Source organism: Syngnathus acus, chromosome 15 (genome assembly GCF_901709675.1).
Source record: "Syngnathus acus chromosome 15, fSynAcu1.2, whole genome shotgun sequence".
Taxonomy (NCBI): domain Eukaryota; kingdom Metazoa; phylum Chordata; class Actinopteri; order Syngnathiformes; family Syngnathidae; genus Syngnathus; species Syngnathus acus.
In genome coordinates, this window is record NC_051100.1 from 3,955,908 (window position 1) to 3,974,635 (window position 18,728).

The 18,728-nt window shown below is 44.2% G+C and overlaps 2 protein-coding genes across 6 annotated transcripts in view; one reads left to right on the plus strand and one right to left on the minus strand.

The window, feature by feature from the left end:
- Positions 1-204: 204 nt before the first annotated feature.
- On the minus strand, positions 205-13,139 carry slka (STE20-like kinase a). 4 transcript variants are annotated; one of them, XM_037272412.1, is made up of 20 exons: positions 12,559-13,139; positions 10,685-10,849; positions 9,624-9,672; positions 9,061-9,210; positions 8,176-8,248; positions 7,713-7,907; positions 7,440-7,521; positions 7,190-7,321; positions 6,122-7,123; positions 5,913-6,043; positions 5,604-5,727; positions 4,888-5,067; positions 4,023-4,115; positions 3,146-3,217; positions 2,217-2,346; positions 2,017-2,141; positions 1,705-1,899; positions 1,315-1,440; positions 1,101-1,214; positions 205-925 (listed from the first exon to the last, which is right to left on the minus strand). In XM_037272412.1, exons 1-20 carry the CDS (start codon positions 12,706-12,708, stop codon positions 779-781), a joined length of 3,435 nt encoding a protein of 1,144 aa, XP_037128307.1. In that variant the 5' UTR covers positions 12,709-13,139; the 3' UTR covers positions 205-778. The 4 variants fall into 4 exon arrangements, with proteins under 4 accessions (XP_037128307.1, XP_037128309.1, XP_037128308.1 ...); XM_037272414.1 differs by lacking the exon at positions 4,023-4,115; XM_037272413.1 differs by lacking the exon at positions 3,146-3,217.
- A 1,003-nt stretch (positions 13,140-14,142) lies between these two features.
- Positions 14,143-18,728, plus strand: part of sh3pxd2ab (SH3 and PX domains 2Ab) — a 31,841-nt gene continuing 27,255 nt past the window's right edge. For both annotated transcript variants that reach the window (XM_037271359.1, XM_037271360.1), the window contains exons 1-2: positions 14,143-14,384; positions 15,793-15,873. In XM_037271359.1, the coding sequence (XP_037127254.1) occupies positions 14,313-14,384; positions 15,793-15,873 (153 nt within the window). In that variant the 5' untranslated portion in view covers positions 14,143-14,312. The remainder of the gene's footprint in view (positions 14,385-15,792; positions 15,874-18,728) is intronic.

Consider the following 18,728-nt stretch of genomic DNA (forward strand, 5'->3'; position numbering starts at 1 on the left):
CACGTTACAATTCTTAAAAAATATATCAAGATCTATGATTGGTGTAAAACTCAAATAAAAATCCAGCATATTTCTCCAGTTTGAGAACTTGAGCAGTGCGAAAATCATGCGGTGCAAATGAATCAAGTTAGGCCATGATGAGAACAGCGATGATTGTTAATACAGCAATTCCATTCAGCAAAAAAAAAAAAAATCAATTGCAGATTCATTCTTTGAAACATTTATATAAAAAAAAAAAAAAGCTCCCAAAATGATAGTAAAATATTAAAGCAGTGTGAGTTTAATGTTTTTTGAGCAGGAGTAGGTTCCCCACCCCTGAAATACAGCATCAATATAGCAGAAAAATGATTAATCGAGACAGTGGTCTTAAAATAATAAAAGCAGGCAATAAAATTCCAATGATTTGTACTGCATATTGATTCTAATATTGCAAACGAAAACAGTGCAAAATCGACAGCAAGTTTACATTCCTTTGATATGCATTTGATAGGATTCACTCAATAGCAGGGATCCAGGAAGTAGTCAGCACCCACGTGTTGAAATGAATGGAGGAGAATCATCACAAGGGAGCAACCACTTATTTGTTCAGTGACAGTGAGCAAGACATTCATTTGTGGGAGGAGGTGAGCGGCTGCAACTGAAAAAGAAATTAGGAGGCACTCGTATACAAAATGTATGAACATTTCAAATTAAAACATGCTTTTAATAAAAATAAAAAAAAAAAGCAAAATAAATCTCCCAAATACGCGCAGTTTTCGTAGCGGTTTTCAGCAGGCGGCTACGATCCGGAGCTGTGCATGTGCGGGATGGGGTAAAACTTGGAAACACGACTCTGGGCGGTGGGATTAAGGCATTCCGACTCGCCGCTCATCTTGAAGAAGACCTCCTGCTCCTGGAGCTTCCGCATGAACTCCTCCTCCAGCGCCTGCAGGGGGCAGCGCAAGACAAAAGATGTTGAAAAAGAACAACACAAGCAAGAGAGTCAGCCATTGAAAAGAACAAACAAATACAGGCAAGTGCCATGCTAATTTTCAGTAGCCCATTTAGCATTGTTAGCACTAAGCTAAGCTCTCTTAATTTTCCCAAATGTAAAACGTTACCTTCTTCCTGGGTCTGAGGTTCTCTCTCCACTCCTTGATTTCCTGACTGTGCTCCTCATCCAGCTCTTTCAGTTTTTGAGTCTCGTGCTCAATTAAGAGGTGACATTTCTCATTCTGAAAACAAAATGGAGGCCACCGCATGGGATAATGACCAGGTAAGTTACCTGTGTGAGTTACTCCACTTCCAGAATTAAAACATGTGCTTTGAGCTCACCTGTAGCTGCTGCAGCTCTCTGATGTTGGAGTCACACTGCAGCTGTAGATCTCTCATCTGGTTCTCGTGTTTTTGGTGCTGGTGGAGACGCTCGTTCTTCTGACGCTTCTCTTCCTGAAAAGCAAACTGCACAGCGCACATGGTGGATTACTTCTCTGGTTAGCGGTGGCTAGCCACTCGACAGTGCCCCATAGAACAGGTTTGCTGTTTTATAGCACTTTAATGCAAATTGACATTATTGCTCTCTCTCTGGTTTGTGCGCCTTGGCCACCAGGGGGCAGTATGCATACATTCATATAACGGACATGTAACACAAAAGCAAATTTCATAGGCATGACTAGCCCAATTTTAGGCGTGTTTCCGATTTTATAATCCAAAAATAAAATCTACCTGCTTAATGCGGTCTCGCTCCTGCTCCGGCGTGGTGACGGCCGAGGCGGTGATGCGGAGGCTCTTTTTGAACATGGCCATGCGCGTCTTTCCGTCGCTGCGCTGGATCTTGGGCAGGCGGACCCGCTCTTGGTTCTGCTTGTTCTTCATCTCCTCCACCAGGCGCTGGTTGTAGCGCTGCATTTGCTCCATCTCCTGCGGCAAGGAAAACAAACAGGGGAACAAAATGTCACATTCTGCTCGACCAAGCAGTCCAAGAAAAGAATTGTAAATTGCAGCCCGATCTGGTTGGCCGCTCAGGGTTCTCCTTACTTTCTCGTGCCTCTTGAGCAACTGATGCCTTTGTAGGAAGTACTGGTCCTTGAGCTGCTGCTTGAGCTGCTGGTGTTTCTCCTGCAGGTGGCGCTCCTCCAGCTCCCACATGGCCGCCTCCCGTGCTGCAGACACGCAAGTCTTATTTTAGATCTGGACTTATGTGGGGCGACGACGCGTGACGTACGTCACAAACCCACCTCTCATCATCTGCTGCTTGTGGTTGAGGCAATCCTTCTCAATGGTGGCGATCTCCACTTTATGCTGCTGGATGATCTTCTTCAGCTCCCCGTCCAGCTCCTGCTGCTGTTTCTGGAGGAACTCCTGCTCCTGAGGAGATGGCAAAATGGAAGCCACGATGAACAAATACAAAAAGACAAAGGAGCTGAACTACGCAAGGAGAGACAGGTGAGAGTTGAAAGAGAAAAGACACGTCTGTTGTCAAGTGAATGTTTTAATCGGGTTCATCCACAGCACTAGATGTGACATCACCGAGTGGCAGGAGACAGTCAAGAGACCACGCATGAGCCACGATGGAGGAGAGAAAAGTCCAGTTCATGTAAGATGACACCTACAAGGACATGTTTGCGCTCACATGACTTCAATATTACTGACAGTTTACTAAGAAGCAAAAGTGACATTTTAAAACAAAACTATTAAAAAAAAAAAAGCATCCAAAAAGTTGGAAAAAAAAAAGGAATTTCTTTAAAAATAAATAAATAAAAAGAAATCCAGGGTCTCCAAGAATGCCCTTTTAAAAGTGACATTATTTTCTCAACTAGTGTCTACATTATAATTTACTCAGTTTCCAAGTGTCCTAGGAAGGCAGCTATTCTAGAAAAAATAATCCAGATTATTTGGATATCCAAATTACGATTAACATAACAATTATCCATTGCTTCACCATTTGCCATACGATCCGAACGTAAATAAAACAAACACTGGTGGAGGAGAGGAGGGAATCAATGCACACCAAAAAAACACACAGCGATGACTCCACACACACACCAGAGCCCATGCTTACACATTGCTTGACTTGAGAAAAAGCCGCGCTGTCACTTCACACACATCTAAGTATGGGCTGGAAAGGGAAAGAAAGAGAGAGTGGGGGGAGGGGGGGGGCACTTACATCCTGCATCTGAGCATTGAAGAGTGCGCATGAGGACAACTGAAAAGACTGTATCATAACCTGGGCGACCGCCTGCGGAGGAGAGCACACAGCGCACACTCGCCCTCGTCAGGGACAAGGAGCAGGCTGACCTTACACACACACACACACACACACACACACACACACACACACCACACACACACACACACACACACACACACACACACACACACACACACACACACACACACACACACACACACACACACACACACACACACACACACACACACACACACACACACACACACACACACACACACACACACACACAACACGGCACACACACTCATCGTGGAACAGGCTACTTGCCACTTTGGGATTAGCGTTGAATTTGCAGCACAGTGAATAATTGTTAGTCTATATTATTTATGAATGCTCTGCTTGTCTTGTCATGCTATTATAGCAGCTCGCACGTCTTGCAAAAAAAAAAAAAAAAAAAAAAAAGAGGTTTTGTTAACAAGATCCATGCTTTTAGTCCACTGAGGATTATTTATTCCTTTGCTTCAAAAAGCGCACTCGTTTTATCAACTGTCTGAAATAAGTGGCTTAATTTCTTTCCGATGACTAACAATACTGGATTATGCTCATAATGGGATGAATTGAATTTGATTAAAATCATTTTTGGATTATGTTCCTGTAATGAGCCAAGTCGCTGCTGATGTGCAGTCTGGTACATTTGTAATTATAACAAATTGTTTAAAAAAATAATAATAATTATGCATTTATATGAAGTGTGGTAGGAATGGATGTCGAATTTTAATACAAGTCAGGAGATGAAGCAGGAAAGGTTGAGATGAAAAGATATAAGGTTTCTTTTCTTTTTTTTTTTTACCTCAGCCATCTTAAGAAGCGTTTGGTCCTCCTTTAAGCGCTTCATGAGCTCTTTTTGGACGTGTTTAGGTGACTGCCCAACTTCCTGTTTGGCCTAGAAAGTATTGTACTTGTGCAGAAACTGCTTGTTGATTTGAAATTAAAAAAATAAAAATCTAAAATTGTCCCTCAAGACATGCAGAGGATATAGAGAGCATCCCACCACCGCATTTCCCCCTCACCCGTGCTTTCAGATTAATTAGTTGTAAAGATGTCTAAGTCAGCCAAAAGTGTTTTTGCATTTTATCAGCTAAAACCAAAACAGCCAAGAGACTTAAGCTGGAATCATCAGATTCAAAGAATCGTTTCAAGATGAGCCCGTTGTCAGTTGCTCCTTATTCCCACAAAATCCCGACAGCACCAAAGAAGGAAAAAGTGGCACCAGATCACCCGTCCGATGACGCAAGCCACCTCACACACTCACCCCAAACATTTGGTTAGGTCAATATATACAGTTCAAGATTGCAAAATAGACAACACGAGGCAGAATAGCCTCCATAAAATCATGGAAGCAAACAGCAGAAGCAAGAACACAGCAAAAAAAAAAAAAAAAGAGCATCACCACCATGGCGACGCAAAGCACAATGCCAAGTGGGCAACAGAGCGATAATAAGAAAACAGCCGAGAACGAGGATGAGGATGAAGATGTGCCGCATGCCTCACCTGGATTGAACCTGCGTGTTCACCTGTTCTGGAGGCGGATGAATAACAAATCGAAAAACGTGCAGCGGCTAAGAGCAGGACAGCAATGTGCCACCACGTGACTCAGCCCAGAGAAGCAGCCGCCATGCCCGACATGCAAGCGCGGTGGCGGCGGCGGCACGTACCTCTTTCTTCTTGTTCTTCAGCATGTTCTGGAACTTGGAGAGCTCTTTGTCCTGATCCCCTTTAATGCGTTTGGCTTCGTCTCGCAGCCGGCTGGTGTGGTCCTGTTCCAACCGCTCGATGGTCTGCTTCTGCTTCCTCTCCAGGCCCTCCACCTCCTGGTCGTACTGCCGTTTCTTCGCCTGAATTGAATACCAAGACAAAAAGCCTTTCATATTCCAATGCGTGAACATTTCTGAAAAAATATAACTTCAACTGTCACTATCAAATATTTTTTGAATCGATTATCCCATCGATTAACTGAATTATTATTTTATTAGTCTTTTTTTTGTAATTCTCACCAATAGTTGATAAAAATTCAGAAAGATGAAATGTAAAGATTTCTTTTTCTGACTACAGAACCGGATATGGAATTTATTGCAAGTTCGCTGCAAGCGCATTTCCCGACATGGTCTATCCCCTGACGGCTCCGCCCACTAAGTTAACAGTGAGTTGAAAGCAATACAATGCATGTTTTACATTTGTACAATAGTAAAGTCAGTCAAAATGATAATTATAACATCCTTTTCAATGCAAGTTTGACTATGAAAGAAATCCCAGGACACCAAATTAGATTTGCAATACAAGCTCGACTATAAAAGAAAGCAGCTCACTAGGCAGTAGTTGGCCGGGTTTTTTTAGAAGAAAACTAAACCGACTTATGGCGGAAGTGACTCACTGTGGTTTCCTGTTCAAAACGCCGCAAGATCTGCTCTCTCTGCTGCTGCAGCTTGTTGCTGAGCTCCTGCTGAGCTCGCTGCTCCTCCTTCTGCAGCAGGCGCAGCTCCCGCAGCTCCTGCCTCCTGAGGACAGAAAGCACATCATGCGGACATGTCGTCAGCAAGCTGCAAAATCAAATCGCTATGTGTGGTGTCCTCATCATGATGTGCGTCGTAAAAAAAATAGCAAATTGGGTTGCGTGAACTATTTCGAGGCATGCATGCTAAATAGCTCACGTTCCTTATTTAGGACGGGCAGTGTAGCACACCTCAGGAACCGCATCTCCTCATTCTTGGCGTCGTCGTCGGTCACGATCTTGGACGTGGTCACGCTGACCTCCACGCCGTCCACCATGAACTTGCGCGTCTTTTTCAGTGTCTTCTTCTGCCGTTTGGACTCCTACAAAGTCAAACATTTTTACGAGTATGAATTTCCGCTCAAGGTTTTTCTGATATCTGGAGCTTGGGTGGAACGTACCTGTAGAGACACTGAGCCGCTCTCTTTGCTTTTGGATAAGAAGCTGGAGATGGACAGATTGAGGTCCATGCTGCTGCTGTCGGCGGCCGAGCTGCTTCCGGAGTCCGAGTCCTTCTCGGCATCCTGCCGGCTCACGGCGGGGCTTCCCTGCTCCGTTTTGGTCTCGGAGTCTGTTTCGCTGTGCATGGTGCTCTCCTCTGCCGGCGTTGCCTCTTTGTCATCCTTGATCGGGAGCTCTGCATCCTCAGATGTGTTGATGGCGTCGTCACACACTCCGTTTGAAGGTCTGATCTCGTTAGTTGTCTCCGGGTCCCGATCGGGCAACTCGGAAATGTCCTCCTCTGGTTTTGTTAGAATCGAATCATTCTTACTCCAATCGGTTTCTGCGTCTCCCACTATGTGCGCTGCGACGTCACCTCCGCCTTCCAAAATAACATCAGCACCATTGGCGGTATCGCTCAGTTCATGCTGAAGCATGTCGTCTGGCTTGCTCACTTGCTCGACCTCCACCTCGGAGACAGACTCCAGGTTGGCATGCGCATCCTCCAGCGTCTCGTCCGATCCTGCCGATCCGATCATCTGCTGATTTGACTCGTCTTCTTTGGTCACCTCTTCGTGATCCTTTTCAAGTTCTACTTCTTGTGGAGATTCCTTTCTGTTTTCTTCCCGCGTCTGAACTTTATCTATGATTTGTTCCTCCGAGGCGGTCGGCTCAGCGGGTATCTCATCGGCGTGGCCCTCAAGCCCCGGTGAGACAGGCTCCTCCGTCAGCCCAGAGGCGGCGTCCTCATCACCGGCCTCGGGCACCTCGTCGTGTTTCTCCTCCTCTGTCTTGTCAGGCTCACTTTCATCGAGCTTATCACTGGACTCGTCTCCAGCCTGCTCGACCTCTGTCTTTTCTGTGACGGACTGCAGCGTGGATGACGGCGTCGACGGAACTTTGTCTTCCTCTGAGCTCGCCATACTCGTGTCGGACGGGGCTCGTTTGTGTCCGGGAGCGCACTGAAGCAAGTCACAAAAGGTTAAAATCAATCACGAATGCGAGTGAAGTCGACTGATAGTTTGTACCACGGGCGTATCGGGCTCTTCCTCCTCTTCCTCTTCTTTGCTGTCTTCGATCTCCTCTGTGACTTCAGCCTTGGCTTCTGCGATGAGCTCTCGGAGAGGTTTGCAGTCCACGACGCTGGCGACAAATGGATGCTGCCAGGATGGAGGGAGAGAGACAAGGAATGTAATTATAAAGTCGTTCAGCTGACTCGTGAGCAGATCCGCCCATCGCTAATAGCTAAATACAAGCGCGGGGATAACGGCCGCCCACCTGTAGAAGCTGCAACGGACCCCACCGGTTGTCCACATTCTTGTCGAGAGCTCTGCGGAGGAAGTCGTTGAATTCTGGTGTCCTATATAACAGTTTGGAGGACACAAGGCAGACAGGCTTTGAGATCCACGCTAATTTCAGTTAGCCCGTCTATGACATTCTTCATTCTATGTTAGCATTATGCTAATAGACCTTTGCTTGATAAAATGACATTCTTGAAATGGAGCTGGCTCAACAGACACGCTATCTGTCAACACCGGCACATCATCTCACCAGCGGGAGGGTTGCATGAGGGTGGGCGGCTCGGCCTTGGCTATTTTCAGCAGCACTCTCATGGGATTCATCTCGTGATTGGGCGGCTCGATCTGCGCCAGCTCAATCAGGGTCACCCCGAGGGACCAGATGTCCGCCTTGTAGTCGTACGGGCGGTCCTTGGACGTCTCGCACATCACCACTTCTGGCGCCATCCTGCACAGCGTCAAATTAGTGGCAATTAGAGTGACTGTATTCAATAATATTAAACCAGGTTACTGCTATATTAATGGTTGCCACACAACACAGCTAAGACTTTACATGCTATGGTGCTACTGTTTTGGTTAGCAATAGTTTTCCCTCAGCCTTTATTTTCTGTCAACTTTAGCAAAAGCGCGTTGAAAATTGATGCTGTCAAATTACTTGAACAATGATCAGGAAGAAAGGGTTGAATGCCCTTTTGTGTTCGGACCGAGTGACTCACCAGTACGGCGTTCCGATGAAAGAATCTCTTCTCTGTAACGTCTTTGTGTTTTTAGCAGAAACCCCAAAATCCGCTGAAAAGGAGGAAATGAATTTTCAAATCTTTTCTCCATTCACTCAGCCAAGACGCAATGCTGAATCATTTTTTTTATAGTCCTAAACACAGCTGTGGCTAATAATCCAGAAGGGATGCTCAAAGCTTTATTAGTTTCTCTCGCCTCACGTGCTACGTAAACATTGCGAGGAAGCCAACATGTATCATTAAGTCCCTCCAAGCTGCTTGATAATTATTGCTTGCCAGACGCCACCATTTGCCATAGCGTGACTCATGCAGGAAGGGTGCAACAGGAAAACCATGAATACATTTGGAATATTATGCAATCCATCTGACGCACCGTAGAAGTTGCACGGAAACAGACATTATGAATGTAAATGTCACTCACTGCCACGTGACCAAAACAACAAAGCACGGCGCGAACGTGTCGGTGTCCCGCGTAAACTCGGCGTTCTGCGGCTTGTCAAAATCACAAGGCTCAGCCGGGTGCTGCGGCGCTGACGGCAGCCCCAAAATCGACTCAACTAATCATCCCCTTAAGCCTTTAAGTGGCTCAGTCGGAGGCTTCTAAGTAGCCACCCGAGACAAAAGACAACAATTAATCGGCTTTTGTTCTACGCCGTATTCTACTGTGCATCTGCGACTTGAGCTTTGCGGAAAGAGGAGCCATCCTCTCTGGAATGAATAATCCTTCTTCCCATTTGTTGACACACATTGGCCCAATGTTGATTTATGTCTTTCTCTTCTGAAGGCTCTAAAATGTCCATAGTTGTGAATGATCATATGGAAATGAATTCATGTTTTGGCCTTTCGAAATATATTTCAGATTACCAAGTTTGACTTCCCCTTCTAGGGAAAGAAGAATGTTGCCAGCCTTTAGGTCTCTGTGGATGATCTTGTTCTCGTGCAGGTAGACCAAAGCCTCCAGGGTCTGCCTGCACACCACTCGGATCTGCGGTTCCGTCAGGGGCCGCTCCAGTTCTGCCAAAGAACGCGGATGGCCATTGGTGAGTCACATTTTCTTTCACATTACGGTCTGTTGTTATATCACGGCGTTGAGTAAACATCGGCTGAGATGGTAACCCACGGCAACGGGAGAACAAAACTCGCTTGTATGAGAGGAAAAGTTTTGTGTTCAAGTGGAGTCTGAGTGGCTGACGCGTTCAACAGCACATGGTTGTTTTCAATTATAAAAAAAAAGTTCATTCAGAGTAGAGATGCTTTTATTTAAGTGTCAAAATAGGAGACGCTCCTCGAAATCAGAGCTACAATAATTACACACTGGCATGAAATGGGCCTCTTTAACCAGAGCGGGTTGGGCTGGGGGGGGCAAACTGGATTCTGGATAGACCAGAAAGAGTCGAATAGAACTTTAGGATGAATGAGCGACTTACCCAGCATGATGGCGTCCACGGCACCACCCGCGCAGAACTCAATCAGGATCTGCACGGAGCAGAACAATCAAACGTCTTGTGGGGCACATTTAAAAATGAGTGGTTATTATACGATGGACAGTACGAGCATTAAAAGGAAAGACATCATCCATTAGACCTTGTTCCAAGAAGTTAATCAATGGGAGAGAATTATCGAGGGACATTTTACAAGAGTCTTAGACTTAGACAAACTTTATTGTCATTTTGTCAACACTAGGTGTGTACAAAACGAAATTTCGTTGCATACGGCTTTCAACAATGTAGTGGTATTTCGGCTGGTTAAAAAGTGACATTCTATATAAAAATATGAAATAAGATAATTTCTTATCGTCGTGTCGTGACGTCATCCTTGACGCCGAATTGTTTCTATGCTGCCAATAATATAAATGCTTCTAAAATTTCATCCCGTACACAAGATGAAATCCACCCGACAGCCAGTTTGACTTTTCCGCATTATGGAAGCCCGTGCTCGGTATCAGGTGATGGCGACCAAATCAATACAAGCGCGTAGCAAACAGCGCTCTCACACAAAGACAGACCAGGTGTTTGTTCTCATTCAATTTGGCTTCCTTTTAAATCTCACGAGTTTTCACTCTTCTCTTGACACGTCTTAAATGTATAGCTTAACCGTGACAACCGTCTTGTATATTAATAACTTGTCAACACCACGCGCAAACGCGGTTACACATTCACCACGCTAGTTAAAGTCGAAGCCAGTCGGGACAACCGGCAGTGTAGCTCTGAATTATTTACGGGCACTTTCTCCGACGTCCATTATCTCGGCGGTGGGATGTGGCCCGTGCGCAGAGGACGGGTCACATGACACCAAGCGCCGCGACGTAATTGCCGAGGGGCCTCTTGGTTTGTCTCTGCACGGTGGGAGATTTCCCAAGCGTGTACTACAACGGGAACGATTTTTCTTCTAGCAAAAGTAGGTGAAAGTGGGAAGAAAAAAAAAGCGCTGAATTGGCACATCTGCTTCCTACGTTCGCTCGGCTTCAAAGCAACACAGCGTTACCTACCCAGAGTTTGCCCTCGAAATAGAAGGCGTCCAGCAATTTGACGATGTGTTGGTGGTCGCAAGAGGCCAGGATCTCAATTTCCACCATGTAGTCCTCCAGTTCATCCTCCGTCTTTGTGTCGATGACTTTGGCGGCGGCGAGGGTCCCGTTCAACTTGTTCTGAGCCTGAAGGCAACATAGCAGCGTAATCAATACAACAATAAAAACAGAAATTCCACAGAAGAAGCCCGATTCTGAGCTAAAGATATCCGATTCCACACGTTTGGTTCTATTTATGCTGCCTTGACCCATATCTGAATTGTGCCAGTTGAGAGCAAAAACAAAAAAAAAAAAAATCCTAATTTGCACCACTTGAACTAGGCAGTGGAAATCCAGCCATGGGTGTGGCACAAATGACCCCCCGAGTTCACAACACATATTGTCAGCAAAGAATTCCTTGCACTGGTTTTCCCTCTTGTTTGAAGGCCCACTTTGAGTGCTGATGGGAAAAAAAGGAGGGAGGGATGGTTAGGATTGGAACAAGTGATCCTATGTTTACATAATGCTATCCCAACACACGCCCCGGCCCGTCACTTTCCCTCTGCACGGCCTGACGTCAGTGTCAATTTCTGTCTCTCATATTTACACGCAATCTGAATCGCACCAACGTGTTTGACGTGAGCTGTCTGGGGCGTGTATGTCAATTCGATCCCCTTCAGGCTCGCCACGTGAGCTCGGTTATGTTCTCGGTGCCAATCTAAATGAAGAACAAACCTTAACAAAATGGCAGCATTTCTTTTTTTTTTTTTAATATATCAATTACTACTCCACTCTAATGCTCCTGTTATCCTGCGTTATTCTGCGATTTCTATCCCAACAATACATCAAAACATCGATATTCTGTCCCAAGTGTCTTCAGTTGCAGATATATAACTTCGACTTGAGTGAGTTCGTGACAGACTCCTGGCTTCCATCACAACCACTTACTCAGCTAATAAGGAACTGCAAACTGGCAAATGGACATTTCTGGACAATTAAAAGTATTATTTAATCAACAGAGTTCCAGGAAGGATCTTCCGCGTTGGCGCCGAAAAGGCCACAAGGGAGAAAGTCGTCCAGGTTAAACTACAAGACTGCGTTAAATAATAAGAGATGAATAATAAATGGCCTTTTCTAGAATAATTTGATTAGACAAATATGGATGCAAAATCATACTTTTTCCACAAAAGCCAGATTCATGTCCAAGCGTAATGAGAACATACATATGAGCTGACGACCAGGGAACCGCTCAACACACAAACTGGTTCACTGTTAACACCCATCTCCACGTCACTCACCGGGCCAGACATCGCCTATTAAAGCCACACACACTCAAAGTCACAAGTGTGGAAGGTGAGAATGGTGACCCCAAGTGGACAACAATATCTCACATTTTGTTGTTTACAAATTTCAATTGATGAATCTCCAGACTAATCGGTAGAGCAATTAAATATTCGATAGTTGCAGCCGAAGTTCAGCTTGGAATCGGAGAAAACGTGAGTGAATAACTTCCTGTCTCAATATGTGTCTTGCAATACGTGATGCTGTTTTTCCTGGTGTGGCAGAAAAATGCTTCTGTAGTAATATGATCCAGTGACCGTGAGATAAACTATATACAAAACATCTATGACACATCACATGGGTGTTACGTTCTATTACTTGAGTAGAAATTTTGGCAACTCTGCTTGGGTGTCTGCTTGGGTGTCATATTTTTGTCTGCTCTGCTAGTGTGTCATCATGGCTGCTGTCATTTTCACGTGTTCTTACTTGACTTTCAGAGCAGAACAGAATCACAATGGACTCTCCATGGAGGACGGTTACCTAATCTCGGGTCGTAAAGGTGTAATAACAAATACCTTGTAGACTTTGCCGAAGGCTCCATCGCCGAGTTCCCCTATGATGTCCCAAATGTCCTCGGGGTTGAGATCTCGGTGGACGTGCTGGTACTGCTTCTTCTTCCTGTCGGACCCTAGCTTGAAGATCTTGCGGAAATTGAAAAAGGACATTTTGGTAGGAAGGGAGGCACTGTTATTACGGTGTTATTGATGCCTCGGTGATTTCCGCTCGTGTCGCGGAGCTGCAGAAGCTAGAAAGCGGGCGAATGTCATTTAAGATGCAGCGGTGCTGTCAAATGCAACTTCCATTCCCGGGCATCTCAAGTCGTTTCGGTCATGGGGAGGAGGAGAAGCCTCGAGCGAGGGGAACTGAAGCGGCGGAGAAGGAAGAGTTGACCGTTACGCGAAGGTTTCCCTCCTCTTTGGTGCTGTTTGTTGGAAATTGTTTGGAAGAGAGCAGCACGCCGGTGACGAGCATAGTCATGAAAGTGTCGACGCGCCTTCATTGAACGTCACCGCGGAAATGGCACACGAAGGCGAGGCGCCCTCCTCTCTTCTTCTCTTCTTTCCGCTTCTCCTTCTGCTAGCTGACCACACAAACGCAACTTGGCGAGCTGTAGTGTCAAGTTAGCCTAAGTTGGATTTTGCCATTTCCGTCACGAGCATTCAAAATAAAGGCACAGCTATTGCATTTTTTCCCCTTTTGTATGTTTTGCGCTTGTGCCTCAAACATGACAGAATATTTGAAACAGAAGTATTATAAAATAGCACCAGAATGTTCAACAAAGATTTTTTTTTCCACCGAGTGTATTTGCTGAGGAAGATGATACGTTAAGCTTAATACGTAAAAGTTTTTATTTTTAATGGTTAAATAATAAATGCATCCTTGATGTTAATACTTTGTACAACTCTTTTTGGATGAAAAATAGCCACAAGCAAGACAAAAATAGAATACATTGCAGTCAGATTAAATCATTTTCCTATATTTTTTCAATGATAATAATTTTTTCTTGAATCTACTTAAATGTAAAAATGTGTAATTATTTTTGAATGCTTTTATTTGAAGTCTATGTGAGTCCACTCACAAAGTGAGGAATGTGCAATACGAATAAAGCAAACTTGCTATTTTCTCTTAATAACATTGCAATATTAGCTTTGTTGCACCCATCACTGTTTGTGGGCAAAATATTCAAAACAGCTTTCAGTGTGATGCGATGCAGTGTCACCAGTTTGTGTTGTTTGCTTCAAAATATAAAAAAGTAATAGCCCCCCCCCCCCCCCCACACACACACACTTAACTGTGCTTTGTTGTGTTATGGCGCCCCCATGCGACAAACCACCTAATTTTTAACCCATTCGTTGTTTAATTTCTAATTCTCTGTGAAAACTATTTGAATGTACTTTTTCCTCTATAAAATCATTGCATTGATTGATTTTCCTGTACTTTGTGATTCAACATGCATTGTACTCGGGCCAGCTGGAGCAATAAGGTCGTTGCATGGGACCGCCCTGCACACTCACCCTTCCTTCTTTGACTCCCCTTTTTTGTAGTCTTCCAACCCCTCCTCCTCTCGGGGGTGGAGAACTTGATTATACACTTTTACTGCGCTGTCATGTATCAGAAGCTCGCAGAGAGACAAACCTCTTCTCATGGATGCACGGACTTTATTCCCTATACCTAACTTAGGAAAAAAAAACATTTGACAGTTAAACTTCTGGCTTTCATGGGCGGACGTGTAGTTTTGATGTCGTGGTGAAACTTGAGTTCTGTCGAGATGCAACTCAGGACAGTGCTTGACGTCAATGTTGTGGATGTGCAGAAGAGGAGAAATCCCTCCAAACATTATGTAAGTTCAAGTTGATGAAAGATGTGCTTAGTTTTGCTGTCTCTTGAAAACAAACTTGGCAATCACAAGGGAAAAAAGATGGGAATCATGGGATGCTCTATTTTTTTTTTTTAAGTCCTTATCAGGTTGCATCTGAATTTGTAATAACAAATACTTGCGTAGCGTGTTGGTTACTCATTTCCAATGTAAGAAATGTAAGTATATATATAAATATGTATAATATATATAGTATGTCTCAGATCCTCAGATATGACCTCATTGAACTGCATGTTATGGTCTTGGTATCATTTTGCCGACTTAAGTAGCAACACACGTCTCTGTGGGACCCCAAAAGTCAATTAGTCCAAAGGATGAAATTGGATTAATTAACCTGAGAGTCAGGATCAATTACCTCATCCATCTCCTGCTGAGTGGGGATCTCCCCAAGGCCCTTAAAAGCAGAATGCACAGACTGACAGTCCCCAGGGAAAAAAGCTGGAGGTGAGGGAAGTCCCCTTTAGGGAAGTAGAAGAAGGGGGGGGGAAAAATGTCATTATCAATGAGCTAAGCAACTGAAAATGCTTATCCGGTTGGAGGGAGGAAAGAAGCAACCCTTTGTCTTTTGTCCTTCCTCACTGTTCGAGGGTAGCTTCCTCCCAGCCATGGAGGCCATGGCAACTCATCCTTATTTACAACTGCTTGAGTATAATCCTGCTGGATGGCTCACTTTTGTAAGATATGAATTTGTACATGCGTAAAAACAAAATGTTGGCATCCCTTTTTATGAATGACATTTTACGACATTAAATACATCCACACATGCTGAGTATATAATCAGCAAACCGCCGGAGAGCCGCTTCCTCCTCGTTGCTCACCCTGCGCAATAAACCTAAGCGAAGACTTGCACATTGCCTCCATATGTCTGTTTCGTTCCCACAGCCATCTGTTTCTGAAAGCTCAAGGTGCTGTGAAAAGTCTTTTGGCCCCTAATTGTTCATGCAAATATTGTCACGAATTATTATGAGAGAATGTTTGGCATGTGTGTTGTGACTGTCTGCTACACAAATGCTACTCCCAGCGCAGCTTCTGGATGTCTTAACACTTCACTTCTGTCAGTGCTTTGACACAATTGGAGCATGTTTTTTTTTCCCTTCAGAATTTGACTTTCGGATTGACAAGAGTCATGCTCGTGCATCTTAATGGGGGGAAAAAGATTTACAGGCATCACCTGAACCGGGCATTATCCCCGATGGCTTTCCTATGTGTCAGTGAAGCACGTCGACTTTAATGAGTTTACTTGACCTTTGTCGAACTTCTCGAGTTAAGACTGGAGGGAAAGCGCTTTTTTTTTTTTTTTGCGTGTCACTCAAGCGGTGGCGTTTCCGCCAAAGGGATTTAATACGTGTCTTGTTCGTGCTTCTCTCGCTAGGTGTACCTTATCAATGTCACCTACTCGGACTCCGCGTCTCATGTCATCTACAGGAGATACAGCAAATTCTTCGACCTACAGGTATGTCATGAATACGTCTCGCCAGCTTTGGTTGTCTTCAGCTTGACCTTTAGATCATTACTTTATGTTCTGATGATGGATGGTCTCCAAAGACTGATGGACCTGCCCCCCCCCATTTTGGAAATAAGCTTAGATGAAATCCAGTCAACAGCTGCATCACATTCATTCGCGTAAAGGGAGGGCAGGGAGGAACAAAACATGTCAGATGGAATGTCGGGTGATAGGTGGGGGGCTTATAGGTCGATGGGGGCCAAACAGCCTGAAGAAAACTAAACTCGGGTCTCTGAAACCTCGTGGTGCGGTTCAGTTCCTCACACAGCTCAAATCAGGCAAATCCTAATCAGGTCGGTATTTTCATCACTGGCTTAGAATTCCTGTAAACAAGAAACAATGAAACCATTTCCCCCCCCCAATCAAGTCATTGTAAAATGAAAGAGGGGTATTGATAAAATGTTCATTAAGATTTACAATGGAAACAAAATAAAAGGCGTAGCCTACCTGACTGAACTGAAATGTTCTGCTTGGGGGATTAAGGAAGCATTAAGCAGCCCAACCAAACACTAGAGTCACGTTTCCAGGGAAGAATTAAGTTAAGAGCAGTTTCTTTGTTATAGATGCCCCCCCCAACTAGCCGTAATTTTCCACTATACTGGTACAAACGTAGTTTTTCGGGTAGATGCGGTCGCGGTTCAGTTCAGTTGACAGAGTTCGATTATCAAAGAGCTTCAAACCTGAAAATTGTTATTATTACTCAAATACAGTCTTAAAGTTTCAAGTCCCAAGTGAGCCTAGTGTAGCAAAACAAGCTAGCCAAGTCAAGCGTTAGCTAGCCGTGTTAATAAATTCACAATCATATATTTAATGTGTTATACTGCTGGCTCAATGTGGACCAAACCTTTTTGGATCTACAGCAGAGGAAACCCTTTGTTCTATGCTCCCGTGCTAATAGACCGGAAACGTGTCTCTGTGTTTGATGGAAACAAGATTTTCTCTCACGTTTCTGTCAACGTTTGTGTGAGCGTTCAAAGATGGCTGCTATTGAAGCACATTCGGAGGGGGGTGATGACAATATTTTGATTGAGATTGAGCAGGTGCACCTTAAGAAACCGGAAAACTAATTGAGAGAGGATTAGTAAACTAAAACCAAGAGAAAAGAGGAATGTAGTTCGTAATAACACCGACAAATTCTTTCTAAAACTGATGTCGAAAACTTGGCAGGAAGAAACTGTTCAACTGTTTTAACTCGATCATGTTGCACTGATGTATCTGAATATTTCTCTTCCCTCAAACCCGAAAGTGAGCTTTTGTTTGCGCGTGGGCCAACTAACACCTACCATCCAACTCCAGATGCCGTCTCAGTTTTTGGAGCACAATTGCTTGTTTTATGCTCTAGAAGCTGACAGTGGCAAAATAAAGAGCCATTTGACACACAGGCCTGACAAATGTGTTCATGATCTCATCAGATATCAATTCAGTGGAAAACAAAGAAAAGGTCTCACAGTGGACAATTATCAGCAGGCAGTGCTGTAGACGCTCGGTCTCTAAAACCTGTCATAACAGCCCGCAAGACGATAAATTATTTTTGTGTTTCAATGTTTTAAACCTCTCCGCTAGTGCACTTAGCATAGCTTATACAGCCCCTCTGGGTAACAATCATCATATATTATCCGCCTCTTTGCTTATTTTCTTCCTTGCCGCTTAGCTTAAAAGTACTTTGCCTTCCCTAATCTATCTGCCGACTCAAGCACATTAACCTATTTTCATGTCAGAATAGTGCTGAGTACAGATCTATTTATTTTTTTTTTAAAAAGTATTTTCTTCAAGCGGTCAGTGTGTCAAGCTAGCAGAGAGAAGCAGAAGGGAGTTTTGAGACTCCACACCCTGCAGCCTCAGTGGATGGAGCACATGGGTTTTTGCTGCATTCCACACGAGGATTTGGGAGTGTGCGACCTGGCTTGCCTTTGCCTTTTGGCCCAAAACCTCCCCAAAGTCTCATTAGCCGGCATTATGATCGGATTGCGCAATTGAAGCGAGTCGGTCTTACCCTGGCCTGCATTGTGTGATTGAGTGCGAGCTTATATCACAAAGTCGACTTATACTAAACAGCTAATCGCGTCCAAGAAAGAAAAGGTCAGCTCACGCTAATCTCTCTGTGGTAAACAAGTGCCTAGTCGATGTCAAAACCCAAGTCAGAGTTGGAGTCCTTGCCCCCACCAACATTCCTCCCAACTCCCTCTGCTTAAGATTCCTTCCCAAAAAGTTCCATTGTCTCTCGTTCCATGCGGTGTTGTTTATTTGCCTGATTTGGTCTAGCCATCTCTGTGAATTAAGTCAAATGCTTTTCTCCTGTACCAGATGAGCTTGAACTCATAAACACTAGCAATTGGCGTTTAACTTTAATAGAGGAGTTGAACTACTATTCAGATGTCCATTTTAACACAAACAGGAGTTCAAAACATTTAGAGAATTCTTCACCCATCCCGAAGTTTACCCTCAAACGAAACAAAAACAAAACTGTGAATTACGCATTGTGTATTTCAAACAGCTACAACTTAGCTTTGCCTTAAAGTCTGCTTGCTTAATGCTAGCACAACAATAAATGACAGAATTGAACTAAACAAAAACAAAACCGAATTACACAGCGTATTTAAAACAGCTACGACTTAGCTTTGCCTTAAAGTCTGCTAGCTTAATGCTAGCACAACAGTAAATGACAGAATTAATAATAATGGCTCACAAACATTTTACTGATGATAATATTTTATGTTCTCGAAAGTACAGTAGTGAAAACAGAACCTATTTGGCTGAGGTCATCATTTTACAGACGTAGTATCCCAAAGTGAAAAACAGTGTGG

Coding starts and splice junctions, on each gene's coding strand:
- slka (XM_037272412.1), bottom strand. CDS start 12,708: ATGTCCTTTTTCAATTTCCGCAAGATCTTCAAGCTAGGGTCCGACAGG. Junction 7,322..7,439: donor GTCCGTTGCAGCTTCTACAG/GTGGGCGGCCGT, acceptor CCATCCTGGCAG/CATCCATTTGTCGCCAGCGT. Junction 1,215..1,314: donor GAGAGCTGCAGCAGCTACAG/GTGAGCTCAAAG, acceptor TTTTGTTTTCAG/AATGAGAAATGTCACCTCTT.